Below are 20,178 nucleotides of genomic sequence, written 5' to 3' on the forward strand. Positions count from 1 at the left end.
TATATATATATATATATATATATATATATATATGTATATATCGTGGAAAACCATGTATGGTCATCCCCCGGTTTCTGCAGGAGATTGGTTCCAGGACCTCGGTGGCTACCCAAGATACTCAGATAGTAAAGATACCTCAGATACTGAGATGTCTTGTATAAAACGGCATACTATTTGATTATAACCTATGTACATTCTCCCACATACTTCAAATCAACTCTAGATTACTTATAATACTTAATACAATGTAAGTGGTATATAAATAGTTGTTACATTGTATTGTTTAGGAAATAATGACAAGGAAAAAAAATCTGTACATGTTCAGTGCAAATGCAACCCCTCTACCCCTGGTATTTTCAACTCTCAGTAGGTTGAATCTATGAATGAAACCCTCAGATAATGACAGGCTGACTGTAATTTGGGGTTTGGTAACAAGTGACTAGGCTGTGGTGTGAAGCCAGGGTTTGAGCCTTGCCTTCAAAAGTGCAATGGTTCTCAAGCTGTTTAGTCTCAGGACCTCTTTATACTCTTAAGTATTATTGAGGATTCCAAAGAGATTTTGTTTATTTGGGTTAAATCTCTTGCTACTTACCATATTAGATATTAAAATTGGGAAATTTAAAACACATTTATTAAGTCATTTAAAAATAATAAACCCATTATATTTAGCATAAATATTTAATAAAAATAAATTCCAGAACAAAACATTTTAGGGAGTGTTTTATAGATTTGCAAGTCTCTTTAAAATCTTATTGAAGAGAAATTAGCCAGATTCTCATATCTGCTTCTGCATTTAACCTGTTATGATATCATACATCACATAGCCTGAAAAACTCCACTGAACCCCCATGAAAGAAAGAGAGCACAAACAGCAAATAGCATCCTTAGGAGAATAATATGTACCTTGTAGACTCCTGGAGGACCTCCTAGGGTGTACATTTGGAGAAGAATTGACCTATTATATTCTTTACTTTTTCCTTGCTTCAGTTTCTATATTTGGAATATTGGATTAACCTAGTCTTTGTGGGATTTTTCCCCTCACCCCAATACTGAGGATTGAACACAGGGGTGCTTTCACACTGAGATATCCCCAATCCTTTAAAAAAAATTTTATATTTTGAGACAGGTCCTGGCTAAATTGCAAAGGCTGTCCTCAAACTTGCGATCTTCCTGCCTCAGCCTTCTGACTAGCTGGGATTACATGTGTGCACCCTCATGCCTGGCCACCTAGTCTTTGTCTGAGGAGATTTATGTTCTTTCAAGGTGTCTGCATGTCTCTGAATGCAGTTTATGAGGGAGTATCTGAAACAACTTTCTTTAAATGGGCTACGAGAGTTTCCAGCTATGGAGGGGAGACCAGATTTATTTGTGTCAGCCTTCTCTTAATGCAGAGAGATGGGAAGAGAAGCTGCAGACAGTCTTCAGGCTGGGAATTTTCTCAGTCAGCCAACTCCTGTGGCTGGGTGGGTCCTGAGAAGCCAGAAATGAATGGTCCAGGCCTCCAGCTTGCCTCCTGTGGGTCTGCTCCCTCAATGCCACTGATGTGCTTGAGCCCAAATCCCTACAGGAAAGGAAGGAACATGGAGACATTCCTAGGTGTTTTAATCAGCTTCCCAATACTGTAAAAAATTACCCAAGATAACTTAGTAAGAGAAAAGCTTTATTTTGGCTCATGGTTTCAGAGGAGCAGGTGGCAGAGGAGACCTGTTCACCTCATGTCAGCTAGGAAGCAAAGAGAGAGAGAGGAAGGGCCCAAATCCACTACAACCTGACTTCCTCCTACTAGGCCCCCCCTGCAGCACCCCAGGCTGTAGACCAGGCCTTCGACTCATAGGCCAAACCACAACTGTAAGTTGGGGATGACCTGGGCAAAGTGAACACAAGCTGCTCACCACATCCTAAAGTGGACAGAGAAACCTGGACAAATGACAAAGGTTTACTTTTCCCCCTTTACTCGGGGAATAACACACGGAAAGGTCCGAATGCTGGGCCCTGGCAGAGGATATCAACTCCTTCAAGGAGAGCTCCATTAGGTTTGGAATCTGATGGGGGCACTAACCTCAGGCAGTCTGGCAACCCTGGGCTGCAGTCTCAGGGTTTCACTATAATTACTGTTTCTCCCCCTGCCATAGCAGATGCTTTACCTGGGATGCCCTCTCTCCTGCCATATACCCAGATGTTGTCCAGGTCTGCTCAGACTTTGCCTCCTTTTAGGAAGCCTCTCCAGCTGCAGGTTTATTCTAGCTGCGAATGGCTGAACCATTGGGAGGATGTTTCTAAACTGGGACCAAGTCTTCAGACTATGTGTAAATAGTCCCATGGAAACACCTGGTTCAGATAGATTGAAAGCCCCTGAAGGACCTGAGAGTGAGACTTAGGGATGGATTCACTGCTGTTAAGCTCGATCCACTTCCTAACTGCCTGTTTTGTGCATGCTGGGGCTATAACTCTTCTCTTTGAAAAGCCTGCAGGGAAATGGAGGAGAGAGCCAGTGAAATGGATAATTCCAGTATAAGAACGGAGGTACCCAGAGTGGGAGAGGGACCAAGTCTGACTTCATGGGGCTCCCTCGTTAGGCTTTATGAGGGCTGGAACTGAGTCTGTGTGCTTTCTATTTCATTCCTTGTGCCTGGAACAGTGTGACCAATGGAACAGAACATCAGGATATGTTCAGGAAACCATGAATGATGCATGGAGGTTGGGCTCAAGTCATGGAGGGCCTGGCCTTGCTGCTTTCCTAATGAGTCAGAAATTTGCCCTTTCAGCTGGAGTGCGACATAGTTGGATTTGTATTTTATTTTTATTTTTTAAATATTTATTTTTTAGTTTTAGGTGGACACAATGTCTTTATTTTATTTTTATGTGGTGTTGAGGATCGAACTCAGCGCCCTGCACATGCCAGGCGAGCGCGCTACTGCTTGAGCCACATCCCCAGCCTGGATTTGTATTTTATATCCACTTGATAAACTGCTGGGGACCTGGAGGCCACACCAACAATGTTTGTGTAGTGAATGTTTTGGTCACCACTTACTTGCCAATGTCTCTGCCATGATTCTGAGAGTACAAATATCAACTCCATCTCGGGTTTATTTATGGGACCTCTCTCGGGACCTGACCTGGCATGGCAGAGCTACCTGTAATGGAACAGGGAAGCCTGGGAGTGGCAGAGGTAGCAAGCTGCACATATCACTGTAGTCCAGCCATGGAGGGAGGGCAGATTGGGTTGCAAGTGCTGGGCAGATAGAAGGATGTCCTGCCTTCTCTCAGACTGTGGTCACTCTGGTAGACCAAGTTGAGGCCAGGGCTGATGAATACTGGAGGGCAAGGTGAGAGGACAGATTTTTTCCTTTTGTTTCTGTTGAGAGAGAAGCTCTAGCTGAATTTCAAGTATGTAGAGTGGAAGCCAAAGAAATTGTTTTAAGAAGGGAGGTGGCTGCTTTTGCAGAAATCACTCCTGTTCTTCAAGCAAATATTCAGAAGTCACCTTTCATGCTAAGACTTTCTATAAACCATTTAATACCTCCAGGGAGCTCCCAGGAAATATGCTGGAGTACTGTTCCCATTTTCCCTTGGAGCTGGAAAAAGGCGGACCTGGGCCAGCTGGAGGTGGGCCAAGCTGGTTTCTGCCTGGCCAGGGCTCTGGGGAGGGTGGATGCCTGGACTTCAGGGCTCTTCTGATTGACTGATACTGTGTCCTTTCCAGTGAGGACCTTTGATTTTGTGACCCTGTACCTTTAAGAGCTGACGGTGCAGTGCAGGGACTGCTGTGAGCCATTGTCCTATAGACCCAGAGATGGTCTATAGGACCATAGCTGCTCCCCTGCTCACCATCTTAGAAAAATCCTGGTGGTTTGCCCTTTTGATATTTTCCCTTCAGTTCTAAATTGTGGGTGGGGAAAGAGGTAGCAGCTGACCTTTTCTGGAACACCTTCACCTCCCCTCTGAGAGGTCTGTGACCTCATTCTTTGAGTGGCATTTTGATGGGGACAGATTGTGTAGTGAAATGGGAAGAAATAGACCCAGGCCACATCCTCCCTCCCTGAACCTTAACTTGACAGTAAGGATGGAGCTTCTTACATCTTCCTATTACAAAGAAGACAGGTTTCCTCCCCACTTCTTTGTCTTGGAGGAGTGTGAACCTCCCAAACAAACATGTATAAGCTGGGCATGATGGTCCACATCTGTAACCCCAGTTGCTCTGGAGATGGAAGCTGGAGGATTGCAAATTTGAGGTCAGCCTCAGAAACAGCAACTTAGTGAGACCCTGTCTCAATTAAAATAGATATAAAGGGATGTCGGTCAGTGATAGAGTGCTTTACTAATATGCATGAAACCCTCTGTTCAATCCCCAGCACCCTTAAAAGCCAAACAACAAGTCCCAGAAAAGCTGCTCCTCTGCTCACCATGGACCAACCAAGACACTCAGGAAGTGATAATTTAGTTGTCATGGTGACCTTTCTCCTGGTATAGTCCAGGGAGATGGAGATGGGGGAAAAGGAACAAAGGTGTCCTGTTTTTCTGGGGACATGTTCACCATTCTGGATGATAAACCTAATGGAAGGAGAGACATATAAGGGAACTCTCTGGGCCAGAGATGAGTGATGATGATGATGATGATGATGATATGGGGTCATCATTTATTGGGATAAACAATTTCCATGCATGATTTCATTCAGTCTGCACTCCACTCTTACTAGATAGGAACTATTCTCATTCTCCCCATTTTACAGAGAAGAGAGGTTGAATAGTGAGTCCAAGCTCACACAGCCAGCATGTAGAAGAGGCTGAGCCTAAATCAGGGCTCAGATGTAGAAGTCATACTGAGGCCAAGACAGCCTGTTTGCTGCTCTCTCTCTTTGCCTCCTGAGACCTAAGTGGCCCCAGGGCCCATGAGAGTAGTCTTTGCTCACTCAGTGCCTTCAACACCTGCCTGTGAGGTAGTGTGAATATTGCTATCATTCCCTTTCTACTCAAGGACACCCTTCTCCACGAGGTGAATTATTAGCCTAAGTCCCCACTTCCAGTGAGTGATAGAGCTGGGCTTTTAGTTAATGCTTTTCATGGCCACTTGGGGGGTATGGCCCTAGTAGGACCTCAGGAAGGTAGGACTGGGTCTGGGTGCTGTAGCACCACCCAGAGCAGTTGCTTGCTTTGACCCTTGAGACATCTGCTGTGAGTGTAGCCAGCAGCCTGTGCTGGTACCAGCTGCCTCTAAGGCCCACAGGGAACCAGCCATTCCCAGCTGGGCCTTGGATCTCTCTGCTGGGTGTGAGGCTGCAGCTGTGACATTCTGTCCTGCTTGCCTGGTTCAGATGGTAGACTGTGCAGGCCAGGAGGCAGACAGGGTCCCAGCACAGGGCTGTTGTGGGAAGGACATTGATTTCTCTAGGAACATAGAACATCCCTAGTAAAAACAAGGTGGATCCTGAGGATGGTGAGCAGGCCAGATCAAATTTCTATTCCTCTGGGCTTTTCATGGTATCACAAAAGAGGAGGCCCATGAACAGATTCTTGGCTTTTGGCTCTTGATTCATGTAAGCTTGCTCTGACACTTCTTTGTACAGTTTGGGAAGATTTGATTTCCCTCTTTTTCAAACTGGTAATATCTTCCTTCCTTCCTTTTTTTTTTTTTTAACCATTCCCTTTATGAACCCTGATTGGTCCCAGTTTACCCTTCAGAATTCAGCCCTTTCATGTAGATGCTCTTGTACTTTTTCCTATTTGCTGGAGATTGTAAGTCCTTTTACTAATGCTGGCTTGCAGTAGGAGATTATACATATATATGAAAGAAATTATGCATGAATAAAATTGTGGGGATCATTTATATTGTCCATATTGTATAGTGTCAAATCTAAGACAACATTGGTTCTAATGCACATCATTGTTCCATGTATCATTGAGAAAGAAAAAACATTTGAAGCATGATATCCATTGTAAGATGCATCTCAACTTCAGAAACTGGGGAAAAGGTGGCCATTTAGGATCATTAAATCAGACTGTAGAGATGTTTTAATGTGGGAGTGTTAATACCAATGAATGTACAGAAGAAGCAAATGGTGAACCCAAACCTGCCTTGCACTATTAGGTTGAGGGTATCCACAAAGGATATGGCATGGTATGTCTGGGACATTTTATAGAATTCTATCATGTTGTGGCTGTTGGGAACGGGTCCTGTCTGATCCCAGCAATCAGCCAGAGAATGTCCAAGAAAACGTATTCCTGAATTTCACCCCTGAACTACTGACTTCAAATCTCTGTCTGAAGGGTGAGGCCCAGAAATCTCTACTTTATAAGACTCCTTGGGCCACCTCATCATTTATAGTGAAGAAGGTTAAGGTCAGGGAAGGGGAAAAGTAGCCAGGTCAGTTCAGAGCAGATGCTGACCAGCATTATTGCCCTCTGAAGGCTATGTGGTCCACCTCCAGGCTCAGTGCTTTCCCTCTCTCTTCCCTATCCCTTCAAACAGGACATGACCTGTTACAGCAATTCAAGTACCTCAGACTCCATTTCAAGGTTCAGTCTAGGCTATACAGTTACTTCATATAGCATGTGTCCTATGTCTTTCCTTTGATGGATGGACTGACTGACTTCCACCTGTCCATAAGCACCTGCTGGGTGCCAGGCACTCTCCCAGGTCCTGAGGGGGTGTCCTTGGTTTGCCCAGTGGGGCTGAGTCTCCTTGGTGCCTCCCTCAGAGACAGTGAGTGCAGGGCAGTGGCCAGGGCCACTTTTGTGCTGTGCTGAGGTGCTTCTTTCCCTGAAGGTCCTGTGGGAACAGTGCCAGCTACTGAAGAGTGCCTCCGTGTTTGCCCGCTGCCACCCTCTGGTGGACCCTGAGCCTTTCGTGGCCCTGTGTGAGAAGACTTTGTGCACATGTACTCAGGGAACGGAGTGCCCATGCCCTGCCTTCCTGGAGTATGCCCGGACCTGTGCCCAGGAGGGCATGGTGCTGTATGGCTGGACTGACCACAGTGCATGCCGTGAGTTGCCACCCCTCACCTCCCTTCTTGATGGGCATGTGCTGTGTCTGTCCTGGGGTAATGGCCCTCAGGAAGCTTTGTGTCATGATGTGTACCTTCCCCCCAGCACAGTCAGCCAGTGCCCCCAAAGCCACAGGTGGCTGAACCCATATTCTGAATGGCTCCTGCTGTCTGCCACCTGGTCTTGTGAGTGCTGGCCCAAAGGGGAGTCCCCTCCCTCACAGGCTGAACTGAGGCTGGACAGTGCCCCCTAGGTCTGGTGTCTTGTCAGCTCTGTTCCACACCATGCCTCCCTCCGTACCCCTTGACTCCCCTCAGGAAATCCATCCCCTGGACTCATAAAATATTCTGCACTTCAAACCCAAATCCCAGCAGTTTCAGTTTCATGGTTTGTCTGCATATCTGCCTGTCTGAACCGAGGAGGAGCAGGGAGTTGGCCAAGCTGTCCATCTCTGAGAGACCAGAGTGTTCTGTTGAAGTCCTTCCCTTGTGTGAACTCAGCTTCTCTGTCTCTGCGCACGATGTGTGCCATTCCTTCTACCTCCACCTCCGACAACTGTGTTTGTCCTCTTCTAAACTCATCAGGTCCCCACTTGTCACCATCCCCGAATTATTATGATTAACTGGGGGCTTCTCTGGCCACCTTACAAGAAGGCTCCTCTACTCAGACTGACCAAATTTTGTGCAGATTTACAACTGTTCTGTGATAATTACACAGAGGATCTAACCAACATTACTCTGCACACATGTGTTACAGTGTGTGGCATATGGCTTTGAAATTAGTTTTTCATCTTTGCTGTGGGGTATGAGAAGGTGGAGACAAGCCCTTGGTTTCTCCTCTGGATTGTGGAGTGGGCTATTTTCTTAGGTCTTTGAAGGTTGGGTGGAGATGATACCTAGTGGATCTTGGAGAAGGGGCTTGAGGCAATTATTTGGAAGATGAAGAACGAGTTTTGTACATAAGGAACTGAATTCAGGGGTAAGGACAGAGACATACTTAGGTGATAGGCTTCCGTAGGCAGCCTTCCAGCAAGGGAAATAAATATAGAACGAGTCACCATGGACCAAGTGGATGTGAGCGGCATGTGCCCTGTGCATGTGAGTGTGTGTGTGTGTGTGTGTGTGTGTGTATGTGTGTGTGGATCTGAATGGGGCCAATTTCATGGGGGAAGAGGGTCTTTTGGAGGAAGACATGATGGGGGACACCATTAGCTCCCTACTGGTTCCCAGAGGCCACTCCTTTTTAGCCCAGAGAAGTGTGTGTCACCCTGATAATGTTTTAGGTAAAGGGGACACAACATAGAGGAGCAAAAGAATGCCAAGTTGTTTCTCAAGGATAGATGACCAAAGGGGAAGGGATTGTGGTCCCAGGTGCCCCCAGTGAGTCTTAGTTGGGGTCTCCCAAGGTGGGAGAGGTGACCTCAGAGGGACACATGGACTGGTGGGGCCAAGATGATCCTTGGAGCCCTGACGACAGAGCAAGCTGTCAGAGGTTTGATGGAGGCTGGGCTGGGGGCATGGCTTGCTGGAGAGCTGTTCTGGGGAGACTCCTTTGATTTTCTTTTCAGGCCCAGCATGCCCTGCTGGCATGGAATATAAGGACTGTGTGTCCCCTTGCCCCAGAACCTGCCAGAGCCTGCACATCAATGAAGTGTGTCAGGAGAAATGTGTGGATGGCTGCAGCTGCCCTGGTAATAAACTTCCCACTTTATTTACAAATCCAGGACCTTGCCAGTGTCCTTGGCTTTGGAAAGGGAGATGAAGGCCACTTGTGTTTGTTCCTCATTGCTGAAATCAGAGGCCTTTTATTTAGTCTTTCAAAGTCTCTGTAGAGAGTGATCAGGATTGAGCTGGGCTTTATTTTTAATTTATGTTTTCCTGTTGTACTATATCCATGAAGGCACTGTGTCTAGGGAAATGGGAGGATGGTCTGGGCCCCAACAGTGACTTTGTTTGGGGAGCTCGTGCCCCATCTGAACTATGATTTTGTTTTCTCTGTTTGGGGCCAGGGAACCAGTCTGGGAGAAAGGTTTGTAAACTGTTTTCTGGGTTTGCCGTGTGAGCTCAGCTGAAAAAGGGCTTTCCTCTAGAAAGTCCGTCCAGGGGACACTTTGTGAGCTTTGGTCACAAGCCCTGTTTAATTACAGAAAGAGAGTCCTGTGTGTTTCAACTCATGACTTCTCCACTGGAAGACCTTGAACAAAACTCTTGACTCCATTTCTCCATCTGGGCAGTGGTGATGAATAATGTTCTCCTCTGTCATCCCTTATCACACAAGTCCTTGGAGCTTTCTTGAAAAAGCCCTAAGCCTAGATTCCTGACTTCCCTTCTGGTTGACCTTGAGCAAACCCTTTTCTCCCATTCCTTCATCTGTACGATGGAGATGAATAATCTCACTCCCTCACATTGCATCAATATGAGGGATAAATATCAGGTTCTTTGAGTTTCCTGGGAGAAGCCCAAAGCTGGTGATCACTCCTGGGATTCTATAGTTGTGAGATGAGTACTAATGATGAAATGTTGAGACTTCTACCTTGATGCCCTTGAACCCAGGGGGACAGCTCCTTGATGAAGGCCACTGTGTGGAGAGCGCCCAGTGTTCCTGCGTGCATTCCGGGAAGCGGTACCCTCCAGGCGCCTCCCTCGCTCGAGACTGCAACACCTGGTAACTGTGCAGCACAATGTGGTCTGGAGAGCTGCCCAGGGGCTTTGGGAGAGGAAGCTGGGGGAGGAGGGTCAGTGGCGGGGAGACCAGGAGCTGGCCTGGGCTGGCATGGAGAGTGATGGTGGGGTTGGGAACAGGTGTGGCAGGCAGTGCTGGGATGCGGGATTATAGTACCTCTATGCATAGATGGTGGGGAGGTCACAGGAAAGGGTCCTTTACACACAGTCACCATCTCCCCCTCCATCCTCCCTCCCAGAAGATGGGCTACATAGCAATCCCCAGGCAGAAGGCAGCTCCTTCTCTCCTTGAAATCTTTGATCTTCTGGGTGGTAGGAGGCAACAGAGTCAAATGGAGATTCATGTAGGTCTGCCATGGCTTCTGCTGTCTGCTGGCCCAATTGGGGTGCCTCTCTCTGCTTAGCTGAAGTCCTCTCCTTAAGAACATCTCTGGTCCTCTCTGGGCAGCTCTATCTGTCCCCAATACACCAAGGAAAATATCTCCTTATTCCATCTCCAGGCCTCTGTCCTCTGCTGTCTTTCTTGAGTGGCAGCCTCTGGTACTGACTGAGACTTCCTGAAGGCCAACCATGGTGCTGGGCTTACCTCTCAACAGCTCTTCCACCTGCTGTGTGTGGGGGCAGGAATTGGACTCCTAGTACCTGAGCAGATTTTCAGGGACATTAGATACTCTAGATTTTCTTTCTTTCTTTTTTTTCTGTCAGGGTTTCTTCCCTTGTCAACATCTCCAAGGTTCCTCTGTGACCAAAGCTCCATCCTCTACAACTTTCCCAAAGTCACCTCTAGCGCTGCTCCCTTCTCCCAGAGCTTCTCTGGAGGGCTGTGATATCTGTGGTGAGCTCAAATTGACCTTAGCTTGGCTGAACTACCAATGACCTGTGTTTCTTTCCCTGACAGCATTTGCCGAAATAGCCTGTGGATCTGCAGCAATGAAGAATGCCCAGGTAGGTGACCTGCTTACTGCTCGTTCCCTCTCTTCTTTTGATGGAGAGGTGTGTCCTCTCTTACAGGAAGGGCCACCTCAAGGTGTGGAGAAGTTGACTCTTCAGCATAAAATGGCGACAGCCCCCTGATCACAGCTCAGGTTTCAGATACCAGCTATGCTGAGTGTGGGAGAGGAGGGGAGCTCTTCTCCAGCTGAAAAGGGAGGCCATACCCGGGGGCTAAGGTGCTTTGTTCTTTCCTGTCACCTGTTTACTCAAAGGATTAAGACCTGTGAAGTCTTGACTGCTGAGTTCTTTGGAAAACTAAGAGGAAGAAGGTGCTGATAACCCTTTAGGCTTGAAGTGAGAGTCTTACTGGAATTCTCTGGAATGCTTGATATGCAAACCATAGCATGGTGCACGAGCTAGGAGAACCAGGTGACCTAATGATTCCTCCAAACCTGTCCCTGCCCTGGAAAATCTGCTTAGGAAAAATTGTTTTATAATCTCTGCCTTTTGCATTCTCCTCTGTTTGGCATCTGCTCTGTTCTGTTTACTGCAAACTTTGTCCATTCAAAGCTCCCGACCTGCCTCACTCCAGTGACCCTAGGTCTCCCCCCTTGAACTTATTCACATGATGTTTTTGAGGTGCTGGACAGCGTACTAAGCACTTTACAGGTATTACTTTATTGCTACCTGTGGGATTGGTACAGTTTGTTCTTATCTTGCAAAAGAGAGGTTAAGTAACTTGCCCAAAGTTACATAGCTACCTAGAGGGAGAGTCAGGACTCAAACTCACAACTGCCTGGATTCTACCTTTGCCCTTCCATTTTCTCTTCTTCCTGATCCTAGATTTTGGACCAGGATGATCTTGGATACCAGGGATCATATTTGAGGTCTTTGGATTTTTGAGGTCTTTAGAATCACTCAGTTCCTTCTTTAGTGCCCTTCACACTGAGAAAATTGTGGAACTAGACGGGAGGTGGGCACTAGGGTTAGGTCCACTAGTCTAGCTAGGTTAACCAGGTTATCCTTTGTGTAATCCTTGAAGAAAGCAGTAAGTACAAGAGATTGATGTTGATACCTGTGCTCCATTTAACATAATAGTACACCATGAAAGACCCAAGGAACCTTTGACAGACATATAAAGTCGCTGCAACCAACCTGTGAAAAACCTCTAATATCTACATAATACACATTCATTATATAAGATCTGTGAGCCACAGTTGGTGGAATTTTGGAAATTCAGCTTGTCATTTTTTTTTCAGGTGGAATACGAATTTTCAAAGTCTTAGGACTAGTTTCTTCAGGAAGGCCTTCCATCCATCCGTTTTCCAATCACCCACTCTGTGCATGATGGTCTGGTCTGGGTAGACAATACGATGCTCTGATAGTCAATTCAAAATCTAGAGAATAGCTTTGCTGAGGATGCAAGACAATCTCTTGATGCCTAGATGGGCAGGTAGCCCCATCCAGCTCTGGTCTACTGAGTGGTTTGATATTTTGCCAACAAAGCCACTGAGCTCTTTTCTTATTCTCATTTTCCCACTCTGACCCTCCTTCTCTGGTTCTGAAGTTTAGTTGGTTGTTGCCTCCCAGTTCATTTCTGCCCAGGTTTCCAGGCTTGTAAGGACGCTTTCCCATGATTCTGCTGGCAGTGGGGCTGTCTTATGCTCCCCGGGTGATGATTGCAGGAAGAGTTTCTCATAAGAAGAGTGGACTGGGAGGTTCTGGAAGGGCATATGCTCAGCTCTCCTAGTAAAGCAAAGAACATGCCAAGGCTTCTCTGAAGAACTCGGAGTCAATATTGTAAATCTTAGAAATAGAGAACTGGGTTTTGATTCTCTGAAATAAGATGAGAGTATGTTGGCTATCAATTGCTGTGCAAGTTTTCCTCACAGTTTCTGAATACCAGGAATCCAAGTCTGACTCTGGATGTCTCTGACCCGTGATCTCTCATGAAATTGCAGCCAAATAGCTATTGACTGGGGCTGTGGTCTTATCTGAAGGCTTGGCAGGGGAGTGAGGGGGATTGCTTTGAAGCTTATTTATGTGCATTCATTTTATTCTGCTATAACAGAATACCACAGACTGTGTAATTTACAAGAAACAGAACTTTATTTGGTTCATGATTTTGGAGGCTGGAAGTCTAAAAACATAGTGTTGGCATCTGTTATAGGTCCTTGTGGTGCTTCATTCTATGTGGAAGGCAGAAGGGCCGAGAGGGTGTGAGTGAGAGAACACCAGAGGCCCAACTTGCTTCTATAACAACCCACTGCTGATACATAATCCACTCCTATTGTAGTGACATTAGTTCATTCATGAGGGCACAGCCCTCCTGGCCTAATCAGCTCTCACAGGTCTTACCTCCCAACACTGTTGCATTGAGGACTAAGTATCCAAAACGTGAACTTTGGGAAACATGCAAAACACAGCAGTGGGCTTGCAGCCTCACCGTGTGGCCCTCTCCCTGTGACTGCCTCACAACATGACAGCTGGCTTCCCCTGGGGAGAGTGACTTCAGAGAGAGGGGGTGGGTGGGGAGAAACCAGAACAGGCACCATAGTCTTTAAAAAACAAAATTTTGAACTGGCATATATCACATCTGCTGTATTATATTCACTAGAAATAAGTCAACATGTCCAGTCTATGTATAGGCGGAGAGAAGTTATGCACCATGAAGAACTCCTTTTGAGGCTACTAAGCACAGAGAGCGTGGGTAGTGAGAGGGAGAAGAAGGTCTCAGGAGGGCAGAAGTCTGTGCTGGGGCAGGGCTGGGGCTTCCTGTGACTCATTCTCTTGATGCCTAGATGTGCAGGTAGCCCCATCCAGCTCTGGTCTCCTGAATTCCTTCAAGCCAGGCAGACTTGTACCGCTCCCTGCATTCCTCTGCTTGTGGGTGAGAGGTTGAGCCAACCACAGGTAAAACTATGGTGCATTAGTCAGCCTGGCATTACAGATGACTAAATAGGGACCCAGGTAACTTGTGAAGTAGAGAGGTTTATTTTGGCTCATGATTCTGGAGGTTCAAGTCCAAGATTGGGGTAGCTCCATTTATTTGGGCCTCTGGTGATGACAGTCTCTCATAGCTGTTACCTCTGGATCCAGGAAGTGGACGGAGAGAGACTGAGAGGATGGGGTTCTGCTATCCCCTTCAAGACCACGCTCCCAGTGATGTAACTTCCTCTCACTAGAGCCCACCTCCTTAGGTTCCACCAACTCCCCAAAATGCCACTCTGGGGATCAAACATTTAACACATGGGCCTTTGAGGGACACTTAACATACAAACCGTAGCATGTGGTTTCCCCAAGTCTGCAGACTTTCCTTTCTGTAACCCTGAGTACTTTTATCTTCCTCTGCAAACAGTGCCTGTTCATTGTGTTCCCATTGAACTATAAAAGTTTGGTTGCAGATAATGGAGGCAGAGCATGCCTGTAAATAGGGACTGTTCCTCAAATGAATCAAGCCCTTGTTATAGAATCTCAAGCTCCTATTAGAAGAGTGTGGAAGGCACTTTTCTAGAAGAAGGAAGGGGCCAGTAGAGGGCTTTTCATTTGTATCCAAAGTCCCATGACCATGTAAAAGTGGCCTAGAATGGGAGCTGAGAGCACAGACTTGGGATGTAGGTGGTTTGGTTGGAATTCCAGTTCTATCACTTACTAGCTGGGTGATTTTTGGTCAGCTACTTAATGATTCACAGCCTCAGTTTCCCTGTCTGTCAAATGGGGATGATAAGAGCAACTTTACCCCATGGCCCTTGTGAGGCTATTATTACTTCACATCCAACAAGTACCCCATCAATGCTAATGAGCCATTAGCATTTTCCCAGAGCACAGAGGCAGCAGTTTCTTTAAGCAGGGGTGAGAAGGGCAGAGACATAGATGAAGGTACAAAGAAGGTGCCATAGAAGGGTGGGGGTGAGGTGGGAGTGTAGCTGGGCAGGTGGTACAGGAGGGTGGAGAGACCTCTTTGGGGAGGGGAGGAATTAGCGGACTCTATTACTCGGGTTCAAGGTAATTTGATGGATTCTATCCCAGCCCTGAAGTTCAATCTTGGGATTCAAGGTCAGTTTGTTCCTAAGTTTCTAAGAAGGAAAATAAGCACCTCATTCCTGGACAACAGAGACAGCCATGAATAAACTAGGGTGGATGAGCTCCCTTAGGAGGGTATATTCCTGGGTGCCTGGGCTCCTCTGGGGATTCGGAGTCTCTGAGATTCTAGAAAGCTTCCAGGGTCTCTCCCAGCCCTTGTTGGGGGTCTCTGGAGTTACATCAGAGTTCCTTCAAGCCAGGTAGTGCATCTTTTTTCATAGCTAAGGTTTTCTTCCATATAACCTCTATGTTGCCCCTATGCTTTTTGACAAATTTCTACACATGCCCAGAATCAGAATGACATCAGGCTTGGCCTAAAGAAATCAAGTGTGCAGAAAGTACAGGAGCCAGTGCACCAAGCACTGTTGAGTGGTGTCAAGTGCTTAGGGCTCTGGATCCAGGTAGACAGCCCATGTTAGCTAGCTTTCCATCACTGTGATGAAACACCCGAGACAAAAAAAAAAAAAAAAAGAGGAAAGATTTATTTTGGCTCATAGTTTTTGAAGTTTCATTCTATGGGTGGCTGGTTCTGTATCGTGGTGGAAGCACGTGGTGGAGGAAAGCTGTTCAGCTGGTGACACCCAGGAAGTGGGGAGGGGGCAGGAACGAGATATAGTCCAGGGATGAGATATAGTCCTCAAGGGCATGCCCGCAGTGACCTGCTTCCTCCAGCTGGGTCTTACCTCCTTGAATTATAAACTCTTCAATGGGATAACCCATCCATGTGGTTAGCACCTTCATGATCCAACCACTTCCCAAAGCCTCACCTCTGAACTCCGCTGCGATGGGAACCAAGTCTTCAATATGTGAGCGTTTGGGGAATATTCCAGATACAAACTATTACACTGTCCATGTTCAAATCACTCTTTGACCACTTTGCAACCTTGGATTAATTTAACTTCTGTGTTCTTTAGTTTCCTTATTTGTGAACTGGAGGTAATAATGACCACTTCAAAGGAGCAACCAACAGATGGTTCCCACAGAGCACTTAGAGATGCATTTTCACATTTGGTGGAGATGTTATGGTGTTTTACGGGCAGGCTTCTGTGAACTCTCATGTCTGGAGGAAGTCTGAGTTGCTTTGCTAAAGGCCTGTGGCTGACATTTCTGCAGGGAAGGCTGCAGGCAGGGAGCAAAAGCCACCCAAGCAGAGCAGCCTGTGCAGGGCTTGCTTGATGCAGACAAGAGGTTTGTCTGAAAGAGGTGATGTTCTTCCATCAGAAAAGAGGTTTCCTTCCCCCCCGCCCTTTTTTTTTTTTTTTAAATGAGAGAGGACCTTTATTCATGTGGGAATCAATCTGCATTAACTTCAGGATGCTCTACTTTTGTATGCTATTTTTAAATTTTATTTATTTATTTTTATTTGTTCTAATTAGTTATACATGACAGTAGAGTGCACTTTGATTCATCATGCATAGATGGGAGTATAATTTCTCATTCTTCTGGTTGTACATGATGTAGAATCCCACTGGTCATATAGTTATATATGTACCTAGGATAATAATGTCCAATTCATTCTACCATCCTTCCTATACCATACCCCCTCCCCTCCCTTCACTCCCCTCTACCTAATCCAAAGTAACTATCTGCTCCCATGCCCCCACTTATTGTGAATTAGCTCCACATATCAGAGAAAACATTTGGCTTTTGATTTTTTGTGATTGGCTTATTTCGCTTAGCACGCTATTCTCCAGCTCCATCCATTTACCAGCAAATGACATAATTTCATTCTTCCTTATGGCTGAGTAATACTCCACATTTTCTTTATCCATTCATCTGTTGAAGGGCACCTAGGTTGGTTCCATAGTTTAACTATTGTGAGTTGAGCTGCTATAAACATTGATGTGGCTACATCACTATAATATGCTGATTTTAAGTCCTTTGGGTACTTACTGAGGAGTGGGATAGCTGGGTCAAATGGTGATTCCATTCCAAGTTTTCTGATGAATCTTCATAACACATTCCATAGTGGTTGCACCAATTTGTAGTCCCACCAGCAATGTATGAGGGTACCTTCTTCCCCACATTCTCACTAACATTTATTGTTGCTTGTATTCTTGTAAATTGCCATGCTGACTAAGATGATATGAAATCTTAGAATAGTTTTGAGAGTAGTTTTGATTTGTATTTCTCTAAAAATCTTGTGCCTTCATTCATTCACCAAACTTGTAGTGCCTACCTTTCTGTCTAATGATGGTTGGCTGATTTCCAGGGCTGCTTTTTGCTGCCTGCTTGCTAATATCCTAGGTGTCCTCTTCCAGGTAGAAGAGGGGTGGGCCTGGCCATAAGGCCCATTGTTTGGGCAGATGTTCCAGCTCCTTGGCCAACTGCTACCCGGCAACTCACCCATCCGTTTCCCTGGGTTTCCTGTGTTTGCAGTCCTGTTCCTCAATTGTACCAAGGAGATAAGCTGAATATGATATTTAGACGTCTCGAACAGAAACAAATCAGTGGGGTCAGATCAGGAAATCAGATGGAGGATTAGATTTTAGCCTTGAAAGTTTTGCTCTTGAATATTTGCACATTTTCTCACTGACCCTCTTTTCCTGGGCATTGTCAAAGATAATGGAAGTCCAATTTCTTACTCAGATAAGAGTGCTCTAGAGAAAACAGAGAAAGGCTGGGGAAAGAGTTCCCACCCATTTCATTGCAGCAGGGTCAAGACATTTGACATAAATGATTATGTGGCTCTGTTTGTCCAGCAATGGTGTTTTCTGAAAACCAGTCGTTTAAAAAGGTTTTCCTGTGACATTGCTGGATTTGAAATTCCAGGACATTTACAATGAGCTGGGGTGACCTCTGACCCTATCTTGTTGCCTGTTCTCTGATTTCCATGAACCTCTCATGCTTGCCCTTTTGGGAGGGCAATGAGTGGGGAGGTGATATTAGGTGAACGATCTGGGACCTCCTTATTTTCTTCTCCCATCATTTGGCCTGGTGTGCCCTCCTGTCCATGCCATCCTGGAAGGAGTCAGTGGCCCTGAGGACTAGGCCTAGGGATACTTATCAGTAACCTGGGGCTTCTCACCTGCCCTCTGCCTTCAATACATACTCAAGGCAGAACCACAATTGATCCAAAGCTGTGAAGTCTAGCCTGTCCCTTGACTGTGCCTATCAGTGAAAATATGGGCACATGGTAGCAGGCAGTGGGGTCCTCTGGTACTTGGCTTTATTTGTTTCTTTAAAAATGATTTTAGAATAAAAAATAGGAATTTTATGGAGTACTTTAAATTGTTACTCCATGCTTTTCTTCTTATTGGAAGTTTTTAATCAACCATTCATAATTTGACCAAAGAACGAGATATTTTGAAAATGTGTCACATTTTCAAGATGTGGAACACATGGAACAGAACCCTACTTTTTGTAGAGGACTTAAATCTGAATAATTATGAGTTTTTCAGTAAATCTCCGCATAGTTTTCTGGTAATTTTACAAAAATAAGCCCATCCCTTTCAGCTTAGCTATGATTTCACTTATCTTGTTGCCTGGAATGAGCATCATGGTTTGGCACAACCATAGAAGACCCCCTGCCTCCCAGGCAAGTGTCGCTCTTCAAGTGTCACCCTCTTCTTGCACTGAGAAGCTGAACCTCAGGACTGCCTTCTCATAGAAAAATTCTTCCTCTGCATTCTGGTTGTTCCATCTCTGTTTTGGAATTGATTTTTTCCTGCTTCCACACATGTCTTGCTAGTCAGCAGGTAGAAGGGACACCTCCCACACGGCTGGTTAGTTTGCATGACTCTCCTCGTCTTTCTGAAGCGGCTGGTGTTTGGGAGGGCAGTCTGTGGAGAGAGGTGGATGAATCTTTCACTTAGTAGAAAGCCCAAAGGCTGGGTGGTGTCAGTTTTAAAAGCTTGTCCGGCTGTTTAACCATGATCTATTCACGGTTCTTCTCACAGAAGCTTAAAATCAACTCTTTAATTTGTTCAGCACACTGGACATCCTTTCTTCCAGTTAAATTTAAAAGGCTTATGAAACCAAAAAATCTCATCTTCATCCGCATCGTCATTTCTGTGTCTGAAACATTCTTAATCACATTCCCAATGCAGTTCTGGCCAATTAAGAGGTCTGTTAGTTCTGCAGTGTTCAGAGGAGGCTTTGGATAAAGCCTTTGGAAAAGCTACGGTAATTTCTTCATTTCAGCACAATCGTTATCTGAGATGGAATGAGCTTCAGGTTCAGTGTTTACTTCCTTGCCAGTGGTCTTGTCAGTTTCATTCTCTTCTTTGTCACTGTCCCCATCATCTTCATCCTCATCCTGGATTTCATCTTCCTCTCCTTGTGGTGCTGGAGGCTATGGGGCCCACTCCCCACTGCCCACCCTTTCTGGTACTCATCCTTGATAGGTGAGCAACTGGAGTCTCCCTGTGCCCTTTGGGAACCTCCTGGCTGTGTGAGAGAGCCCCATGTCAGCCCTGAGAGATGGGACCATGTGGGGTGGGCTGTAGGTCCCTCTTAGGGGGAACTTCAGTGTTAGGCTTGGCAAAGGCAGTGGAGAACCCAGCACTGATCAGGAGTGGTGGGGTGGGAAGGAAGTCCCCCTTTCTTTTCTGTAGAGTAGATGGCAAAGTTGAGGGAAGATGGAGAGATGCACAGAGCGAGGTTGGCAAGACACCCAGATGCCCGATTTAGCTTTGGTTTATCTGTTGTGGGTCCTGAAGATGGGGTTGCTCCAAGCCAGGGCAGAGACTTTGGCAGACATGCTTGAACATCCTCCAGGATGTGTGGGGCCTGAGCTGTGGCCCCCCAGGGAGTTGGAGAGGCAGTTGGTTGGGGGGGGACATCGAGGGCCCTGAGTTCTCAGATGATGAAGGGGAGTCCTAGTCCCACCCACTACAGATGTGTCAGCCTGGGCTCCGGAGCTGGCCTTGCAGAGGTCAGCCCTGACAGGGCAGTGGTGAGATCATGAGCAGATGGTCTTCTGCCCGCCTCCCTCCCCCATTGGCCCCAGTGGAAGTCACAGCATGGCCGTGCCTCTGAGGTGGCCTCAGAACCGCCCAGAGCTGCTCCTCTGCTGAGGCGCAGATAGAGACCAGGGCTGGCTACTGCTAAGCCCTGAGACAGCTCCACCTCCCTCCTCTCCCTGCCTCTGGCTGCCTACGCTGCCTCCTGGCCTTCAGGACTCTCCTGGGTGGGGCTGTGTCTCTGAGCCCCTCCACATGCCAGTGCACAGAGCAGTTGGACAGCCTCCTGTGGCCAGGCACTGCTTTCTGCAGTGCTGTGACACTGACCTGGGAGATGCTCTGAACCTGGGGCAGCATGCCCAGAAAGAAATAGAGGTGGCAAGAGCTGAGAGTCAGGAGCGCTGGCTTCTGGCCCTGGCTCGGCTGCTGACTGTGCACAGCTTTGTCATCTCCCTTAGTTTCTTCATCTGCAAAAGGGGAAATTGAACTGAATGACCCAGCTTTGACATCCTACCATTAGGGAGTGGGGACTGACTTAGAGCCTCTGCTAGAACCTGGTTTTAGACTGGCGTGGGGCAAGGACACCTCTGGAGTTC

The 20,178-nt window shown here is 46.6% G+C and overlaps 1 protein-coding gene and 1 pseudogene across 3 annotated transcripts in view; one reads left to right on the forward strand and one right to left on the reverse strand.

The window, feature by feature from the left end:
* Nucleotides 1-20,178, forward strand: part of Vwf (von Willebrand factor) — a 156,091-nt gene that overhangs the window by 25,121 nt on the left and 110,792 nt on the right. For all 3 annotated transcript variants that reach the window (XM_015500732.2, XM_048787659.1, XM_048787660.1), the window contains 4 exons: nucleotides 6,764-6,980; nucleotides 8,549-8,671; nucleotides 9,534-9,645; nucleotides 10,561-10,607. In XM_015500732.2, the coding sequence (XP_015356218.1) occupies nucleotides 6,764-6,980; nucleotides 8,549-8,671; nucleotides 9,534-9,645; nucleotides 10,561-10,607 (499 nt within the window). The remainder of the gene's footprint in view (nucleotides 1-6,763; nucleotides 6,981-8,548; nucleotides 8,672-9,533; nucleotides 9,646-10,560; nucleotides 10,608-20,178) is intronic.
* LOC107154854 lies at nucleotides 17,836-19,939 on the reverse strand (annotated as a pseudogene).

Source organism: Marmota marmota, unplaced genomic scaffold, assembly GCF_001458135.2.
Source record: "Marmota marmota marmota unplaced genomic scaffold, marMar, whole genome shotgun sequence".
Classification (NCBI taxonomy): Eukaryota; Metazoa; Chordata; class Mammalia; order Rodentia; family Sciuridae; genus Marmota; species Marmota marmota.